We start from the raw sequence: 19873 nt of genomic DNA on the forward strand, positions 1-19873 counted from the left end.
CATTGTTATTTTATGTCATGTGATTTTATTTTTACTTTCCTTCATTTGATGGCAGAGTATAGTGTTCAGAATAACAGTAGTGCTATGTGACTAAAAAGATTAATCCAGGTTTTGCGTATATTTCTTATTGTTACATGGGAAACAAGGTACCAGTAGATTCTCACAAATCCAACAAGACCAAGCATTCATGATATGCACACTCTTAAGGCTATGAAATTGGGCTATTAGTAAAAAAAAAAAAAAAAAAAAAAATAGAAAAGGGGGTGTTCACAATAATAGTAGTGTGGCATTCAGTCAGTGAGTTTGTCAATTTTGTGGAACAAACAGGTGTGAATCAGGTGTCCCCTATTTAAGGATGAAGCCAGCACCTGTTGAACATGCTTTTCTCTTTGACAGACTGAGGAAAATGGGACGTTCAAGACATTGTTCAGAAGAACAGCGTAGTTTGATTAAAAAGTTGATTGGAGAGGGGAAAACTTATACGCAGGTGCAAAAAATTATAGGCTGTCCATCTACAATGATCTCCAATGCTTTAAAATGGACAAAAAAAAAAAAAACAAAACAGACGCATGGAAGAAAACGGAAAACCATCAAAATGGATAGAAGAATAACCAGAATGGCAAAGGCTCACCCATTGATCAGCTCCAGGATGATCAAAGACAGTCTGGAGTTACCTGTAAGTGCTGTGACAGTTAGAAGACGCCTGTGTGAAGCTAATTTATTTGCAAGAATCTCCTGCAAAGTCCCTCTGTTAAATAAAAGACATGTGCAGAAGAGGTTACAATTTGCCAACGAACACATCAACTGGCCTAAAGAGAAATGGAGGAATATTTTGTGGACTGATGAGAGCAAAATTGTTCTTTTTGGGTCCAAGGGCCGCAGACAGTTTGTGAGACGGCCCCCAAACTCTGAATTCAAGCCACAGTTCACAGTGAAGACAGTGAAGCATGGTGGTGCAAGCATCATGATATGGGCATGTTTCTCCTACTATGGTGTTGGGCCTATATATCACATACCAGGTATCATGGATCAGTTTGGATATGTCAAAATACTTGAAGAGGTCATGTTGCCTTATGCTGAAGAGGACATGCCCTTGAAATGGGTGTTTCAACAAGACAATGACCCCAAACACACTAGTAAACAAGCAACATCTTGGTTCCAAACCAACTAAATTAATGCCTCGCAGATGTGAAGAAATCATGAAAAACTGTGGTTATACAACTAAATACTAGTTTAGTGATTCACAGGATTGCAAAAAAAGCAGTGTGAACGTAATAGTTTTGAGTTTGTAGCATCAACAGCAGATGCTCCTATTATTGTGAACACCCCCTTTTCTACTTTTTTTACTAATAGCCCAATTTCATAGCCTTAAGAGTGTGAATATCATGAATGCTTGGTCTTGTTGGATTTGTGAGAATCTACTGAATCTACTGGTACCTTGTTTCCCATGTAACAATAAGAAATATACTCAAAACCTGGATTAATCTTTTTAGTCACATAGCACTACTATTATTCTGAACACTACTCTATCTGACACCAGAGAGGGACATTTAGACAATTTGACAAATCTAAATTACTTAGACCATAAACAAATTTCTTATACCTCATGGACTGGGAAGCAGGAAAGAGTATGGATGCACTGCAAGGAAGCAATCCTTACATCCTGCAAAAGGTACAAAAAAAAAAAAAAAAAAAATTATTCTAAAAAGGTATGATGACATACACGTGGAGGACTGTGGAGTCCACAGGTCCATCTGTAATTTAGAAACATTTCCACAGAGAGAAAACTCAGCTACACGTCATTTCTCACTAACCATTGCTGGACTAGAAATCAGGCCCAGCAGCCTGTTGACCAAAGCCTCCAGCTGCTGTATGAGAGCTGGCGGCGGGTCAATGAGGACGGGCTTCAGACAGGATAAAGTGGACAGCTGGACACTCTGGTCCGGGAAAGACAAGGCCTCCAGCAACAGCAGCAGGAGCTGCACAGAGACAAAAACTACCATCAGCTGTCATCGTCTAATTTACTGGATATCAAGTCGTCTTTCTGGCACCATGGTTCTTGTGACATGTAACCTGCATGGACAGACGTGACAGGTCCAACTCACCCCAACAGCTGATTTACTCACCGCGGGTAGTTCAGTGACCTGGACCTGTTTGGGCAGTTTGCTGACGATGTTGGACAGAGCCTTCAGGTAGTTGGGCTTCTTGTCTGGAAGGGAGACGGACAGTAAATAAAACTGTTTGCAGTAGATGGCTTGTGGTGGTGGTACCTGCCCTACTGAACCCAATCTGAAAAACACCCTAAACTAGTGAATAGACTGAGTGGCGTCTTTGGTAACCACACCTCCTAGTGAGTTTATCCCGGCTCGTGTTGTCACTCAGTACCTTGAGCAGCATTGAAGCCTCGGACCAGCTTGGCTGAATTCTCGCTGAAGAATCGCTGGCGGTACATGATCTGCACCACTGCATGGCAACGGCGGTTCAAGACGTCGGTGGAGTCACTCATCAGCAACAAGAATCCATCCGCTGCCGTGGAGCCCAGATCGGCATCGTCGAGCAGAGAGAAAAGCTTCAGGAACACACAGATGATAAGCGTTTGTAAGAAAACTCATCTCATCCAAATCTGATGCACCTTTCAAAGGAGTTAACCGTTTATTTATTGATATTATTCTTTTCACCTTGTCGGTCAGGGTGGTGGACAGAGGGTGATACCTGATGAGCAGAGCTCTGGCAACCTGCAGGCAAAAACAAAAAACAAAAACAGGGTTCAACCACAAGACCAACAACAAGTCTGGACTCTGAACGATGACTCGAAGAGGTTCTTTGTGACATGATCCTGAAATAAAAGTCACATTTTATGGCGGCGTCTCCTACCCATATCAGGAGCATGACGGCCTGAGTCCGCACAGGAGACGACATGGCGTCCAGCTCGTGACACACCCGCTTCATCATCTTTTGAATTACACTGTCCAGATATTCACCTAAAGAAGAAAACAAACCACCACGGCTGCTACTTCTCCTTAAAGCTGGTGGAAAAGTTACTTCAACATAATTCATGTGAAACTGCTCCAAAACCACACTGACCCTGCGGCCTCTTGTTGACGAGGCCGGAAAAGCACTTGGCGGCAGCCGTGTAAGACTGCGGGTGAGTGCACATGCAGCTCATGTCCTCCAAAGTGGACAGGAGCTGCTCTATATGCGGCACTTCCACCTAGACATCAAGTTCTGTTATTAAAGTTATATAATAAAACTTTTTAACATCAGTAAGTCTATACTGTAACCTAATGGAAAACCTAAAAACATGCAAAATGCACATTTAAATTGGGACTTACACTCTGAGGTAGTGAACAGATGCAGCCCATAAGCAGACACACCATCTGAGACTGGCTCCATGACGCCCCCTGCTGCTTGTGGAAAGGTAACTTGTGTCAACATACATGCTTTTCCTCAAGCAAAAGAAAAGAAAAGAAAAAAAAAAAAGAAAAAAAAAAGATTCTCAACCACTTCTGCAATATTGCAATTCTGTCACTTGAATTTTCAAGTAATCTTAACTATAGCCTGTCATTTTAATTGAGCAATTTATTATAAGATGCCTAATATCCTCCTGAATTATGACCAAGTTAACATCTGTTTAATCCCTTAAAGCTCAAAACCTGCCGGAGGGTTTGAAAGGCACGCTTTCTTCAAAGTTACACCATTTACTGTAGCTGGAAACTGTAAAAAAAAAAAAAAAAAAAAAATTTAGGATTTCAAATTTCCAAGAGCCAAACTAACTATTAGTTTAGAAACTAACCATTTGCACAGAGCACTTCCATCAGGAAAAAAAACCAAACTAATCAAAAAAAAGGTTAAAATACTGATGTTTCAAAGTTTACAAACCCTTTTGTATGATCCAGAATCTGTAAATATATAAAAATAAAAATATGTTCTTCTCAACACAACCGTGAAGCCTTGAACGACTGCTGAAACAAACGGTCATGTGACAAAAATTCAATGAATCTTTGACTCAATTTCAAGCTGAGGCAGAGACAATGGAAGGTTGTGTCAAGAAAGAAAAAAGACAAAGAAAAGAAAAATGACACCTTTATCTGCAGCATGTGTACCCCGTCCTCTCCAAAAATTTCATTAACACTTGTGGGCAAAAAAAAACAAAAAAAAAAAAAACTTGATGCCTATATCTACATTTATTTTTGTAATAATAATAATAATAATAATAATAATAACAACAAAAATTCTGACTTTACACCTATGTTCTACTTCCCCCTCCCCCAAAAAGAAAAAATAAATAAATAAAAATAAAATATTACAGCTCTACTTCTGGCCATTATCATTTTCATAAAAAGGTGCAGATCCTGCAGGTGTAGTGAAAAACAAGCTCACAGTGAGACAAAATATGATGGGGGGCTCTATCCCAACCCAGCAGGAGAGGTTCTATTTCATTCCTCCTGACTGCCAGAGGGCGGTGCTTTAGCACCTGGATAACTACATGTGCGCAGCACAGAGGTCGAGAATATATACCAACAAAGTCACGCCATTGAATGTGACCTGGGTGACGTCACTGGTTGTCTTTATATACCAGACGCACCCAGCGCTCGCTTCTTTTCTACATTCTCGCATTCTTCAAGGTTGAGAACGCATTTAGCTGCGATTGCCGCTCTCGCTTGTAGCCTCGTAACCCACCTTCGGTTGGAGCTACGTGCACTGCACACGTCCTCCAGAGGCTGCGAGACATGGCTTCACCGTTTTTTGTATTCTTTGACGCCTGTCGTGAGTACACCTTCCTAAACGCCGGGTGCGCGCCTTTGCCACTGCCCTGCTGGGTATTTTCCTCTGTGCACATTAGCTGTGTTGTTTCGATGAAAGCTGGCTATTTGTTTAGTTGTGTCACTAACCCCGTTAACTACGTGGTAGTGTGTGTATCAGAACCAGTATAGTGTACTGTGTTGGGCTTGCTGTGAGTGTTTTCCACTCCTTGAAGTACTTTGTCTGCACTGCCGCCATTTGCTAAGTTTAACAGCTCCGCTAGCAGCTACTGTTGTCGTCGTTGCTCTAAGTGACTTAGCACTTGGGCTGTGAGTTTTTCGGCTGTGTGCATCGTGTTATTACTGTGGCTGTGAGTGTTTCACGCTCCAGGCCTTGTATTAGCTTTTACACTGTGAGTGTTTCACGCTCCGTGCCTCGTGTCGAGTCTGCGGCTGTGAGTGCTTCACGCTCCGTGCCTCGTGTTACTATTTACACTGCGTGTGAGTCACGCTTTGTCATTCCATTTGTAACCATCAGGGCTTGCGTTAGCCATCTGCACGCAGTCCACAATGTTGACAGGGCCTTTGTTGCATGGCTGTAGTACCTGTTTGGCTCCCTTGAGCCCAGATGATGGACATATGCTTTGCCCCTCGTGTCATGGGATCGGACACCTGAGGGAAGCCCTGACTGGCGATGCCTGCCTTAATTGTGCCAGCATGCCACTGGCAGAGAGATCTGCTAGACTTGCGGCATTGGAAAGTGGAATATCTAGTGCGACTTTGGCCTCCAGCCCCAGGAATGAACCAAAGCGCCGTAAACGGCCACATGCAGGAGCCCCTTCTGCTAAGAAGGTTACTCATGACCAGGTCGAAACGTTGACTTCTGAGTTTGCTCAGATTAAGTCCTTGCTTCTGAAGCTACAGCCTAGGGATGCAGTGACAGTTCCTGTTGTCCCTAATGAGGCTGATCAGACCAATGTAGTTACTCAACAGGAGGAAGATGTTGTCTATTGCTGCAACTGATTCTTTGTACATGACAAGTGATATAAACTGTGTGGAGGATGAGGAGGGTCTTTCTCCAAGCCATTCATTAGTGGGCTCTCATACCTCTGAGGCCGAGGCCATGCCGCAAACCGGACCTGGACTATCCTTTGTCAAGCAAGCTGTTCAGTTGGCTTTATCCAGGCTTGGGGTCGACAATCCCCCTGCGGAAACCACTGCTTCAAGTGCCTTTTTCAAAGTCACTCAGAAGCCTGAGTTCAACGTTCCAGTTTCACAACCATATATCGAGGAGCTCCACCGATGTTGGGCGGACCCCAAATCATTGACCCATCTATCACAGGACTGCAGAGACCTTAGTTCTATGTGTGATTCGGCGCAGTATGGTCTGAACCGTATGCCCGCCGTTGACAGCATTATTGCGAACCTGGTTATGGCTCCAGCTGATGCTGCTCGGCCGGATGCCCGCTGCCCACGTCCTCAGTGTAGGGTCACTGATGACCTCCTCACCAAAAGCTATGACATAGCTGCTCGCATCGGTCGCCCAGACAACTCACTGTCCCATTTAGCCCTTGCCCTCTCAAAGTCTTTGAGGGAGGCAGAGGTTGATGATGCTACGCAAAGTCTTAGTGATGCCTCACTCCAAACCTTTGCTTATATGCTTATTTTCTTAAATCCTCCAAAATCGTGACTATCCAGGGTTGGGACCAGGAAGCAGAGTTGTAGTCTTACACACCTCTCTGCAGCTTCTCTCCCCCTGCCATCCCCTCATTACCCCATCCCCGTAGAGACGGTGCCTGCTCCCAGACCACCAATAACCAGTAAAAATCTATTTAAGCATAAAAATTCAAAAAGAAAAAATAATATAGCACCTTCAACTGCACCACAGACTAAAACAGTTAAATGTGGTCTATTAAACATTAGGTCTCTCTCTAAGTCCCTGTTAGTAAATGATATAATAATTGATCAACATATTGATTTATTCTGCCTTACAGAAACCTGGTTACAGCAGGATAATTATGTTAGTCTAAATGAGTCAACACCCCCGAGTCACACTAACTGCCAGAATGCTCGTAGCACGGGCCGAGGCGGAGGATTAGCAGCAATCTTCCATTCCAGCTTATTAACTAATCAAAAACCCAGACAGAGCTTTAATTCATTTGAAAGCTTGACTTAGTCTTGTCCATCCAAATTGGAAGTCGCAAAAACCAGTTTTATTTGTTATTATCTATCGTCCACCTGGTCGTTACTGTGAGTTTCTCTGTGAATTTTCAGACCTTTTGTCTGACTTAGTGCTTAGCTCAGATAAGATAATTATAGTGGGCAATTTTAACATCCACACTGATGCTGAGAATGCATTTAATCTATTATTAGACTCAATTGGCTTTGCTCAAAATGTAAATGAGTCCACCCACCACTTTAATCATATCTTAGATCTTGTTCTGACTTATGGTATGGAAATTGAAGACTTAACAGTATTCCCTGAAAACTCCCTTCTGTCTGATCATTTCTTATTAACATTTACATTTACTCTGATGGACTACCCAGCAGTGGGGAATAAGTTTCATTACACTAGAAGTCTTTCAGAAAGCACTGTAACTAGGTTTAAGGATATGATTCCTTCTTTATGTTCTCTAATGCCATATACCAACACAGTGCAGAGTAGCTACCTAAACTCTGTAAGTGAGATAGAGTATCTCGTCAATAGTTTTACATCCTCAATGAAGACAACTTTGGATGCTGTAGCTCCTCTGAAAAAGAGAGCTTTAAATCAGAAGTGCCTGACTCCATGGTATAACTCACAAACTCGCAGCTTAAAGCAGATAACCCGTAAGTTGGAGAGGAAATGGCATCTCACTAATTTAGAAGATCTTCACTTAGCCTGGAAAAAGAGTCTGTTGCTCTATAAAAAAGCCCTTCGTAAAGCTAGGACATCTTACTACTCATCACTAATTGAAGAAAATAAGAACCCCAGCTTTCTTTTCAGCACTGTAGCCAGGCTGACAAAGAGTCAGAGCTCTATTGAGCCGAGTATTCCTTTAACTTTAACTAGTAATGACTTCATGACTTTCTTTGCTAATAAAATTTTAACTATTAGAGAAAAAATTACTCATAACCATCCCAAAGACATATCGTTATCTTTGGCTGCTTTCAGTGATGCCAGTATTTGGTTAGACTCTTTCTCTCCGATTGTTCTGTCTGAGTTATTTTCATTAGTTACTTCCTCCAAACCATCAACATGTTTATTAGACCCCATTCCTACCAGGCTGCTCAAGGAAGTCCTACCATTATTTAATGCTTCAATCTTAAATATGATCAATCTATCTTTGTTAGTTGGTTATGTACCACAGGCCTTTAAGGTGGCAGTAATTAAACCATTACTTAAAAAGCCATCACTTGACCCAGCTATCTTAGCTAATTATAGGCCAATCTCCAACCTTCCTTTTCTCTCAAAAATTCTTGAAAGGGTAGTTGTAAAACAGCTAACTGATCATCTGCAGAGGAATGGTCTATTTGAAGAGTTTCAGTCAGGTTTTAGAATTCATCATAGTACAGAAACAGCATTAGTGAAGGTTACAAATGATCTTCTTATGGCCTCGGACAGTGGACTCATCTCTGTGCTTGTTCTGTTAGACCTCAGTGCTGCTTTTGATACTGTTGACCATAAAATTTTATTACAGAGATTAGAGCATGCCATAGGTATTAAAGGCACTGCGGTGGTTTGAATCATATTTTCTAATAGATTACAATTTGTTCATGTAAATGGGGAATCTTCTTCACAGACTAAGGTTAATTATGGAGTTCCACAAGGTTCTGTGCTAGGACCAATTTTATTCACTTTATACATGTTTCCCTTAGGCAGTATTTTTAGACAGCATTGCTTAAATTTTCATTGTTACGCAGATGATACCCAGCTTTATCTATCCATGAAGCCAGAGGACACACACCAATTAGCTAAACTGCAGGATTGTCTTACAGACATAAAGACATGGATGACCTCTAATTTCCTGCTTTTAAACTCAGATAAAACTGAAGTTATTGTACTTGGCCCCCCATCCTTACTCTGGATGGCATTACCCTGACCTCTAGTAATACTGTGAGAAATCTTGGAGTCATTTTTGATCAGGATATGTCATTCAATGCGCATATTAAACAAATATGTAGGACTGCCTTTTTGCATTTGCGCAATGCGCATAGGCTGGACTATTGTAATTCATTATTATCAGGTTGTCCTAAAAGTTCCCTGAAAAGCCTTCAGTTAATTCAAAATGCTGCAGCTAGAGTACTGACAGGGACTAGAAGGAGAGAGCATATCTCACCCATATTGGCCTCTCTTCATTGGCTTCCTGTTAATTCTAGAATAGAATTTAAAATTCCTCTTCTTACTTATAAGGTTTTGAATAATCAGGTCCCATCTTATCTTATGGACCTCAATAGTACCATATCACCCCAATAGAGCGCTTCGCTCTCAGACTGCAGGCTTACTTGTTCCTAGGGTTTGTAAGAGTAGAATGGGAGGCAGAGCCTTCAGCTTTCGGGCTCCTCTCCTCTGGAACCAGCTCCCAATTCGGATCAGGGAGACAGACACCCTCCTTACTTTTAAGATTAGGCTTAAAACTTTCCTTTTTGCTAAAGCTTATAGTTAGGGCTGGATCAGGTGACCCTGAACCATCCCTTAGTTATGCTGCTATAGACTTAGACTGCTGGGGGGTTCCCATGATGCACTGAGTGTTTCTTTCTCTTTTTGCTCTGTATGCACCACTCTGCATTTAATCATTAGTGATTGATCTCTGCTCCCCTCCACAGCATGTCTTTTTCCTGGTTCTCTCCCTCAGCCCCAACCAGTCCCAGCAGAGGACTGCCCCTCCCTAAGCCTGGTTCTGCTGGAGGTTTCTTCCTGTTAAAAGGGAGTTTTTCCTTCCCACTGTCGCCAAGTGCTTGCTCACAGGGGGTCGTTTTGACCGTTGGGGTTTTTCCATAATTATTGTATGGCCTTGCCTTGTGGTGTGGAGCGCACTGGGGCGGCTGTTTGCTGTGATTTGGCGCTATATAAATAAAATTGATTTGATATGTCCAGAGAGCTTGGCAGACTGATGTCAACCCTTACCATCACTAGACGTCAGGTGTGGCTTGCGCAGTTACCCCTATCCGAATCCTGCAGAGGCACACTCCGTTCGCTGCCGGTTCTTCCAGGCCAAGTATTTGGACCTGCGGCCCAACAAACTTTGGAGTGTGCTGTTGAGGCTAGTAAATCTCGGCAACAGTTTGTTGACCTACACCGGTCTTCCAGACCTCAGCCAGTCAGACGTGCTACAGCTTTTCACTCTACATCCAGGCTTCCGCCGACTCCCAGAGCTGCAAGTGCTTTTGCAGTTGAGGGCCAGCTCTCCCAGCAGCCTGCCTTTCGTGAGCCTATGGGCAGACCCCCAAGAACTGAACGGTTTCACAGAGCTTCCAGTAATCGTGCCCAGAGGTCCTCAGGGATGTGAGGCAGAGGTGGTCGGGTCTGACTGCCAATGTTTGGCCCCCAGCCGTTTCTCACGAAATCAACTCAGCCACTGGGAGGCTCAAGTTCAAGACCCATGGGTCATTTCAACCTTGTTCGAAGGTTACAGAATTCAGTTCAGATGTCGTCCTCCAAAGTTCAATGGGGTGAGGATGACTGTTGTTTCCGACTCGGTGCAGTCTGCTGCCCTACAACGGGAGATTTTGGAACTCCTGGAGAAGGGGGCCATAGAGCCAGTTCACAGTTCAGACCAGCTCAGGGGGTTCTATTCAATTTACTTCCTTGTTCCAAAGAAGCATGGCGGCTTTCGTCCTATCCTCGATCTCCGACGTCTGAATCGTTATATCAAAGCGCTGCAGTTTCACATGCTCCGCACAGTAGACGTCCTTCAAACTATCACACCAGGAGACTGGTTCACAAGTGTCGACTTAAAAGACGCCTATTTCCATGTGCCAGTGGCACCTCATCACAGGCAGTTGCTCCGCTTTGCATTCGAAGGTAAGGCATACCAGTTCAGGGTGTTTCCTTTCGGCCTCTCTCTCGCCCCTCGTACATTTACCAGATGTATGGCTGCAGCACTAGCCCCACTGCAAGCTCTTGGATTAAGAATCCTACCCTACTTAGACGATTGGCTTGTCTGTGCTCTGACTCAGGAGCAGGCGCACAAAGACACAGCTCTTCTACTGAACCATGTCTCTCATTTAGGACTCACAGTGAACTTTGCAAAGAGTTCTCTTGTTCCCAGTCAACAAACGACCTTCATCGGCATTGCCATCAACTCCCTGACTATGACTGCATCGCCATCCCCGCAGAGAGTGGACGATGTAATTCGTCTCGTCTCACACATTCAACGTGTGCGATTCAATGTGTGTTACGGTGATCACAAAAGAGGCTGTGCTGTCTCAAAGCAGCGACTCTTGCATTGGGTTGTGGATGCCATTTTACAAGTATACAGGTCCAGAGGTCTTCAGCCTCCTAAGGTTACGTGCCATTCCACCAGAGGGGTGTCCACCTCCTGGGCTGCACTGAGAGGTGTCCCTTTGAGTGATATTTGTGCTGCTGCTACGTGGGCTTTGTCCTGTACCTTCGCCCGCTATTACAGACTGAATGTGGCTGCTCCTCCTGCGGTGACTTCGGCGGTGTTGTCTGCCTCCACTCCCCACTGCTGATGCGAGGTGAGTGTGACTTTTCGTGACCTTGTTGGTATTAAGTCATCCAGGTGCTAAAGCACCGCCCTTTGGCGGTCAGGAGGAATGAAATAGAACGAGAGTTACGAATGTAACTACGGTTCTATGAATTCCGGATGACCGCCAGAGTTGCTTGTCACCCAGAGTCCAGCGAGTTCATTCCGAAAAGAAGCGAGCGCTGGGTGCGTCTGGTATATAAAGACAACCAGTAACGTCACCCAGGTCACATTCAATGGCATGACTTTGTTGGTATATATTCTCGACCTCTGTGCTGCGCATATGTAGTTATCCAGGTGCTAAAGCACCGCCCTCTGGCGGTCATCCGGAATTCATAGAACCGTAGTTACATTCGTAACTCTCGTTTGACATCGGAACAAGTTGCTCCCAGACTTTTGTATTTTTTTTTTTTTTATACAAAGTTCAATTTCTCAGCTCGGTTCAGAAAAAAATAAGGTGCTGTAAAGTAAAGACGTCTCCACTTCCACCTACAGTGAGGAAAATAAGTATTAGAACACCTGTGAAAATCAATGTTAATGGTACAGTAGCCTTTGTTTGCAATTACAGAGGTCAAACGTTTTCTGTAGTTTTTCACACACTGCAGCAGGGATTTTGGTCCACTCCTCCATAGAGATCTTCTCTAGATCTTTCAGGTTTGGAGTTTCAGCTCCCTCCAAAGATTTTCTATTGAGTTCAGGTATGGAGACTGGCCAGGCCACTCCAGGACCTTGAAATGCTTCTTACAGAGCCCCTCCTTAGTTGCCCTGGCTGTGTGTTTGCGTTTGTGGGTCACTGTCATGCTGGAAGACCCAGCCACGACCCATCTTCAATGCGCTTACTGAGGGAAGGAGGTTGTTTGCCAACATCTCGCAATACATGACCCCATCCATCCTCCCTTCAATATGGTGCAGTCGTCCTGTCCCCTTTGCAGAAGAGCACCCCCAGAGTATGATGTTTCCACCCCCATGCTTCACGATTGGGATGGTTTTCTTGGGGTTGTTCTCATCCTCTAAACATGGTAAGTGGAGTTGATTCCAAAAAGCTCTATTCTGGTCTCATCTGACCACATGACCTTCTCCCATGCCTCCTCTGGATCATCCAGATGGTCACTGGTGAACTTCAAACAGGCCTGGACATGTGCTGGCTTGAACAGGGGGACCTTGCTGCCCTGCAGGATTTTAAACCATGACAGCATCATGTGTTACTAATGTAATCTTTGTGACTGTGGTCCCAGCTCTCTTCAGGTCACTGACCAGGTCCTCCTGTGTAGTTCTGAGCTTTCTCAGAATCATCCTTACCCCACAAAGTGAGATCTTGCATGGAATCCCAGACCGAGGGAGATTGACAGTCATCTTATGTTTCTTCCACTTTCTAATAAATAATCATAACAGTTGTTGTCTTCTACCAAACTGCCTGCCTGTTGTCCTGTAGTCCATCCCAGCCTTGTGCAGGTCTACAGTTTTGTCCCTGGTGTCCTTAGACAGCTCTTTGGTCTTTGCTATGGTGGACAGGTTGGAGTGTGATTGATTGAGTGTGTGAACAGGTGTCTTTTATACAGGTAACAAGTTCAAACAGGTGCAATTAATAAAAGGTAAAGAGTGCAGAATAAGAGGGCTTCTTAAAGAAAAATTAACAGGTCTGTGTGAGCCAGAATTCTTGCTGGTTGGTAGGGGTTCAAATACTTATTTGCAGCAGTAACATGCAAACAAATTATTAAAAAAAAATCATACATTGTGATTTCCAGATTTTTTTTTCTTTTAGATTCTGTCTCTCACAGTGGACGTGCACCTAAGATGAAAATTTCAGACCCCTCCATGATTTCTAAGTGGGAGAACTTGCAAAACCGCAGGGTGTTCAAATACTTATTTTCCTCACTGTAGGTGGAAGTGGAGACGTCGTCACTTCACAGCACCTTATTTTTTTCTGAACCGAGCTGAGAAATTGAACTTCATATAAAAAAAAATAAAAAATACAAAAGTCTGGGAGCAACTTGTTCCAATGTCAACCCTCTCCTACTGGGTTAGGGTAGACCCCCCCAATCATATTTTTGCTCACTGAACTTGTTTTTCACTACATCTGCAAGATCTGCACCTTTATGAAAATGATAATGGCCAGAAGTAGAGCTGTAATATTTTATTTGTATTATTTATTTATTTATTATTTTTTGGGGAGGGGGGAGTAGAACATAGGTGTAAAGTCAGAATTTTTTTTATTACAAAAATAAATGTAGATATAGGCATAGAGTTTTATTTTTATTTGTGTATTATTTATTTATGTATTTATAGTCAAACAACTGTTTCTCCAGCTGATCTCACAGTGGACGTCCCAACACACTCACCACTGTGAGTAATGTACTTCCTCCTGCAAGTATTCATTTGTAGAGCTCTGGGGGTGTTTTTCAAGGATGTGATTTTGTGATTTAACAGCTAAAATTACTGAGGGCTTTAGTGCACAAACTGAGAATACTGCACAAATTTGAGTTCTGACCACTCTGCAAAAAGAAAACTTTGTAGAGGAAACACTGGCTACCGCATTCTTCTTCTTTTATACATTCCACAGGAAGACCAGACAGACACACACAGATCCACCCAAACCAGTGTGTGTGTATATGCGTGTGTGTGTGTGCAGACCTTCAGCAGCTGAATGTGTGAAGGGAAGGAGTTGTCAGGTAAAAAGGACACGTCACCATCCAGAAAGAGAGAGACAGCCCGGGATGCCGTCTCACCCGCCATCCTGACAGCACAAAACATATCACAAGATCGACCAAAACAAAAAGAGTCATTTCAGTTTTTAAATGATAAAAAAAATATATATATATATATATATATATCAGTACTGACATGGCCTGCAGCCTGGAACAGGATGTGCTTATGATTGGGACCATTGCAGACAGGACCTCCTGCTCCACCAGAGGACTAGGATGCCCAGACGACCCCTCAACTGCAACACGTAAACGCCAAATGCTGGATGACTGAGTTCCTGCTAAAACAATCCACCAGATCAAGTCGGCTGTTAGCAGCAGCACGCTCACCCTGCAGGGCCGCCTGAAGGGCCAAAGACAGCAGGTGCGGGATGATGACATCATGGAAGCAGCGTCCTGTCTCCTCCGTGTCCTCAATCTGCTCCGCTATCCTCTGGAGGCTGCGGCACGCTGACACCACCTCCTCCACCGAAAAACCAACAGCACCTAAACACAACAGGAAGTCAGTTCCCCGTTGTTCCTGCAGCCTGAATCCAGAGACCGTTTCTTGTTTAAAATTTTAGAAGCACAACATTACATCGTCAGATGTTCTCTCAGAGCCAAAAAAAACAAATGCACAGAGCCCCCCCCTCCCCCATACCCGTGTGTGCTGAACGCAGGACCTCCAACAGGACCGGGGTGCTCGCCTGGACCACGCCGGGTGGGGTGGATACTGCAGCCAGAGCTGAGAAACACCGCTGACGAACTGCATGATGGGAGAGGTGCTCTGAAAGTGTTGTGTTGCTGCCTTGCTCTATGGGCTCTGGACAGATGTGACCAGAATAATTCATCAGGTGTAAATCATGAAGTGACAAACTGCTGAATATAAACTTTTTTGTTGTTGATATTCTGACATTATTTTTACATTTAAATATACAAGCATACAAATAAGTGATTTTTCACTTTGATCTGTTACATCAGTAGAAGCAATTTTCTGGCTCTTTTCAGCTATTAATTAAAAAATAAATAAATAAATAAATCACCTTATAACTCCTGGTAGAAAAAAGAAGAATTTCCTTGCCTGGATAAATACTGCTAAAAGAATCCCCGTGCAAAACGATGAATAAAAACATCAACACGCTAACAGTTTACCTGGAAATAATTTTTCTTACCTAGAAACATCTCCTCCCGCAGCTTGGGAATCATTTTCATGATAAATGCTGCTGGATGCCGCTGCGCTAAAGCTCCGGCGCACTCCACCGCCGCCACACTACGGGCAGCAACACAGAGACGTCCACATTTAAATGCAACTAAAAATCTCGATCCAAGCAAGCAACAGTGGCCTCTAGTGGCCACCAGGACCCTACGAGTACCAACAAGCCTTCATAAATCACATGCAAACAAAAGTCCAAGTATAAGTCTCATTCTATATGGTGTATATTTTGGAGTTTGAATGGGAAATTACACACGAAGACAAGAACCAATGTTGAGATGTGAAGAATTCTCACAGAATGCGATAAAATCAGGAGAAATTTAACATGTAACTCCAGCTGACCTGACTTGGTCATCCCCCTCCGTCAGTAAGAGTTTGGTCAGATGATCTACAGCCAGATCAACATCAGAGTCCATCAGCAAACCTGAGACAAGCCGAGAGAGAGAGAGAGACGGGAAAGTCCAGACCCAGTACATCAACATCCGCATCATCAAGTGGGATAGTTTTCCAATCCCCCCTTTGTTTACTCTGTGAACATTAACTGAAGAGGTTGCGGTGTGTTTGGTTAAAATCACACAGTGTTGACAGTGATCAGTGAACCACTGCAGCTGTTTCAAAGAACACAACAACCCAACAAACAGCAGAACACGACAGAGTCCAAGGTACCGACACAGACCCCAGATCAGTTCTCCGTATGTGGATCACTGCCAGAGATGGAATCTGATTACTGCAATTATTTATCAATCGTGTTCACATTTGTTAACACAGTAATAAACATTACCTAACAGTGAAGAGTTAACTGTGTCTAGTAATAGTTATTAATGTGTTTGTGTTAATTAACATGTTAATAAGCATGAGCAAACGGTGAATTAAAACGTGTGTGTGTGTGTTCAGTAATAATTTATTAAGGGTGTTCACTATCTTTATAAATGATTAAATATGTATAATAATACTTTAGTAAACATGAACACTCATAATAAATGAGAACAAAACACACTTAAGTCTTAATTCACTGTTAATTAATGTTTATTACTACATTAACTATTAATTAAGGGCATCCTGCCAGGAAATCCTCTGAACAAAAGGTGCACTGACGGTGAGAATTCATTACACGCTCGTCCTGAGCCTTTAGCATTCAGGGTCACCACAGAGGGTCCAGGACAGATCCAGATTGGGATTTGACACGTTTTACACCACGCACCATTTCTTACAATTCCAGTCATACAAGGAGAAACCAGCTTACATCTCCTGGAGGTTCGAGGTGGTCTACCAGCCAAGGACTCACTCCGCTCCATGATTCTTTGTAACATTATGTTTATGTACACTGCTTATTTATCTTTGATGTACATGTTTTATTCTGAGATTTATGTTATTGATATCGCTTTCTTTCTTTTTGGCATTCAGTGTAGGGTGGCAACGTAAGAATTTCATTGTGCAGGGAAACGTGCTTCTTTACTGTGCATGACAGTAAAGCTTGAGTTGAGTTTACAGTGTTAGAGGCTTTAAATGTTTTCTAACCCTTTAAAAAAATGTGTGAGTTTGAGGTGTCTCACCTGTTTGTTGTGAGAGTGATGTGAGCGCCGATGCGGCGGTGATCTGCAGACTGGCGTTGCTCTCTGACAGAGCAGAAAACACCATGCTGCACAGAGACGAACGGAACACTAAAAACGCACTCTCCTCTGAAGCTGAAAGATACAAAAACAAAAGGGGGAAAAAAAAAAAGATCAGGGTCTGTAAACAAAAAGCAGCGGTCGGTGTCGGTAGAACGCTTCCAGATACAGACGGACATCTTAAAACTTTTTAGAAAGTGAGCTGCGCAGAAATAAATGTCACCTTTCTGCACGTGTGCACTCACCAAGCTCTGAAGCCTGGAGAGTTTTTACAGGCTGGATGAAGCCCTGCACCACCTCCAGTAACGTCCGTCTGTGCGCGCACTGCTCCAAAAGAGAAACACACATTCTGGCATCACAGTAACGCCGCCACCATCACGCTTTCAAATCTGTGTTTCTGCTAAAAGTGGATTCAAATGAATGAAGCTCAAATTAACCTGGACGTTAGTTTTCCTGCTTTTACCTGCGTCCTGCTGCTGTACTGCTCAATAAGGTCCGGCATGACGGCGGCTGCTACAATGTGACTTGCCCTGTTGGAGGCGCTACAGGCAGCCTGCAGCAGCTTGGCACTTGGCCACACAAGCTTCATGTCCGGCTCACACAGGTGGTGTTTGCAGTCTGGAACGACATCACCGCTTTCAGTCAAACAAACAGGCTGATTTTTACTCACGAACAATCAGTTTGCACAAAATGCTTTCTTAACCTCCGCTAGCCGACGGGAGGGGACGAGAAATAATAAAATGTCTGTCGGTGCATCCGACACATTTCATGTTATTATTTTAACTGTATGGTAAAATGTTGTGAAATTTGGGACACTTACTGGGGAGAATCCTCTCGTCCTTTTCACCAATCTTCATGTCTTTACCTCTAGTGTTCTAGCACCACCAATGGTTCAAACTTGAAGGTGCATTTACACATGCAACCTATGAACCGTACACCCAATTTTCAAAAAAAAAAATTCAACACACCATGTGGCACCAATTTCCACAACATTGGAATTCACAGAAAAGTCTAACAATGAGTAAAGTCTAAAAAAATAAATAAATACATTTCACAGGCGATGCTGAAAAAGCTGGTAAGAAAGCGTTTGGGCGGTTACTCAGTTACTTAAAAAAAATAAAAGATTTATGAAGACCACCTTTGAGGACAAGCTCCAGGAAAGTGCTGAGGGAGTCCTCTGAGTCAGACCTGAGGACTGAGCGAGACAGACAGGAAGTGAGGGCGGTAAGTGCGGCGAGGCCTGCAGACTCGATCTTCTCGCTGGATGCCTGAAACACCTGCAGTAACACACACACACACACACGCAAAATAACAACCCAGACATAAACATATCACACGGTGCACATTCCACCTCTTGGCAACTTTATTTCCTGCCATGTACAACTCAGCAAACAAATCAAACTAAATGAAATAACCCTGGACAGTTACAGTGTTCTGATTCCAATATGAATCAAGTTTTACACATGCTCTTTTAAGCTGTAAAAGATTTTGTTGCCAGATCAGACAGACAACACTTAATCTTTGTATAAATTTGTCTCAAACAAACCTCTCTGCGCAGTGACGCCCAAAGTCCCCCAAGGAATTCTGCCAAGTCCTTATGATCGTATCCAGACACAGAAGCAGTCTGAGAAAAATAAAAATAAATAAATAAATAAATAATAATAATAAGTTCATTTTTTTTAAATGTTCTCCAAAATTTGAGTCACGTATAAACTTTCTGATCTCCTCTCAAACCCTCAATATGGAAATCTTAGTCATATTCACCGAGTTTTTTTGCAGCTGTGGATGAATGCTGATTAATTTTGACCAAAAACAGCCCATAAAGCACAGAGACATTTAGATCAGAGACCAGATTGCTCACCAGAGTCTGCAGAGAATCCAACTTGGCATTCTGAACATCTGAGTCCAGTTTCTCAACGATGAGAGGCAACAGAAACTGTAAAAGAATAATAAAAAAGATAAATGTCTGGTCTGCAGAAGCTTCAGGATCAGGTGTTTGTGAAATCCAGTGGTTTAGGTGTCTTTGTTGGCAAGGAAGAGTTTACAGACATTTCATGGACGATGCTGTGATCTTTGGGCCCAATGGATACCCTACCTCCGCAAATCGTGGGGTCCCGGCGAGGACGGCCCTCAGTGCAAGAACGAGCTCCTCCCGAGTGATGCCATGGGGGTCATTAGGAGGCTGAGTGAGGACGGCGACAAACATAAGAACATCATGAAGGCACTTAAAGTACAAACCAACATCAGTATGAGCAGTAAAAATATACTCTGCTACTAATATAATACTACTAGACCACTGAGATTATATAAAATAATCTAACTGGGACTAATTACACTCCAAACTGACTGTCAGTGTGCATAGGAGTGTGAATGTGTTTGTCCGTCTATATGTGGCCCTGCGATGGACAGGCAGCCTGTCCAGAGTGTGCCCCGCCCATCACCCAATGAACACTGGGAATGACTCCAGCACCCCCATGGCCCTTAAATGGAATTAGTGGGTTTAGAAAATGGATGGATGGATGGTAGAGGTACAACGATACATTGTGTATCGTGATAACTATAATTGAACCATCTAATTTTTTTAAAATAAATATCGTGGTATCATGAAAATTCACCTACTGCATGGAAGAAATATTGGTATCTTGCAGAAAAATCATAAATAATTTATAAAATATAGAAACAGAAAACAGATAGCATCAAGAATGACAATTTATACTGAAAAAATAAGTTTTCTTTCAAGTTAATCATTCACTAAAATTGGTGTGAACAGTGATGTAATTATGTATTGAATCACGACAGGTATGTTGTAATATCGTATCGTGGAGCCGGCGTATCCTTCCACCCCTAATGGATGGCTAGAACAGTCATGTCATTATGTATGATGATATGTATGGAACTGTGATAGCTGTACGGTGATACGCATCATACAGCTAGTGCA

At 43.1% G+C, this 19873-nt stretch overlaps 1 protein-coding gene across 2 annotated transcripts in view; it reads right to left on the reverse strand.

Moving 5' to 3' along the window:
- The window catches only part of mms19 (MMS19 homolog, cytosolic iron-sulfur assembly component), a 29579-nt gene that overhangs the window by 2046 nt on the left and 7660 nt on the right, over positions 1-19873 (reverse strand). The window contains exons 9-29 of one of the 2 annotated variants that reach the window (XM_034193531.1): positions 19031-19117; positions 18797-18871; positions 18482-18559; positions 18074-18212; positions 17399-17553; positions 17181-17259; positions 16879-17010; positions 15668-15749; positions 15285-15382; positions 14774-14935; positions 14464-14619; positions 14273-14372; positions 14063-14165; positions 3333-3404; positions 3085-3211; positions 2875-2981; positions 2679-2735; positions 2386-2569; positions 2127-2209; positions 1815-1979; positions 1604-1663 (exon numbers count right to left, since the gene is read on the reverse strand). In XM_034193531.1, coding sequence (XP_034049422.1) covers positions 1604-1663; positions 1815-1979; positions 2127-2209; positions 2386-2569; positions 2679-2735; positions 2875-2981; positions 3085-3211; positions 3333-3404; positions 14063-14165; positions 14273-14372; positions 14464-14619; positions 14774-14935; positions 15285-15382; positions 15668-15749; positions 16879-17010; positions 17181-17259; positions 17399-17553; positions 18074-18212; positions 18482-18559; positions 18797-18871; positions 19031-19117 — 2301 coding nt within the window. The remainder of the gene's footprint in view (positions 1-1603; positions 1664-1814; positions 1980-2126; positions 2210-2385; positions 2570-2678; positions 2736-2874; positions 2982-3084; positions 3212-3332; positions 3405-14062; positions 14166-14272; positions 14373-14463; positions 14620-14773; positions 14936-15284; positions 15383-15667; positions 15750-16878; positions 17011-17180; positions 17260-17398; positions 17554-18073; positions 18213-18481; positions 18560-18796; positions 18872-19030; positions 19118-19873) is intronic. The other variant, XM_034193532.1, reaches the window with a different exon arrangement.

Source organism: Thalassophryne amazonica, chromosome 18, assembly GCF_902500255.1.
Source record: "Thalassophryne amazonica chromosome 18, fThaAma1.1, whole genome shotgun sequence".
Taxonomy (NCBI): Eukaryota; Metazoa; Chordata; class Actinopteri; order Batrachoidiformes; family Batrachoididae; genus Thalassophryne; species Thalassophryne amazonica.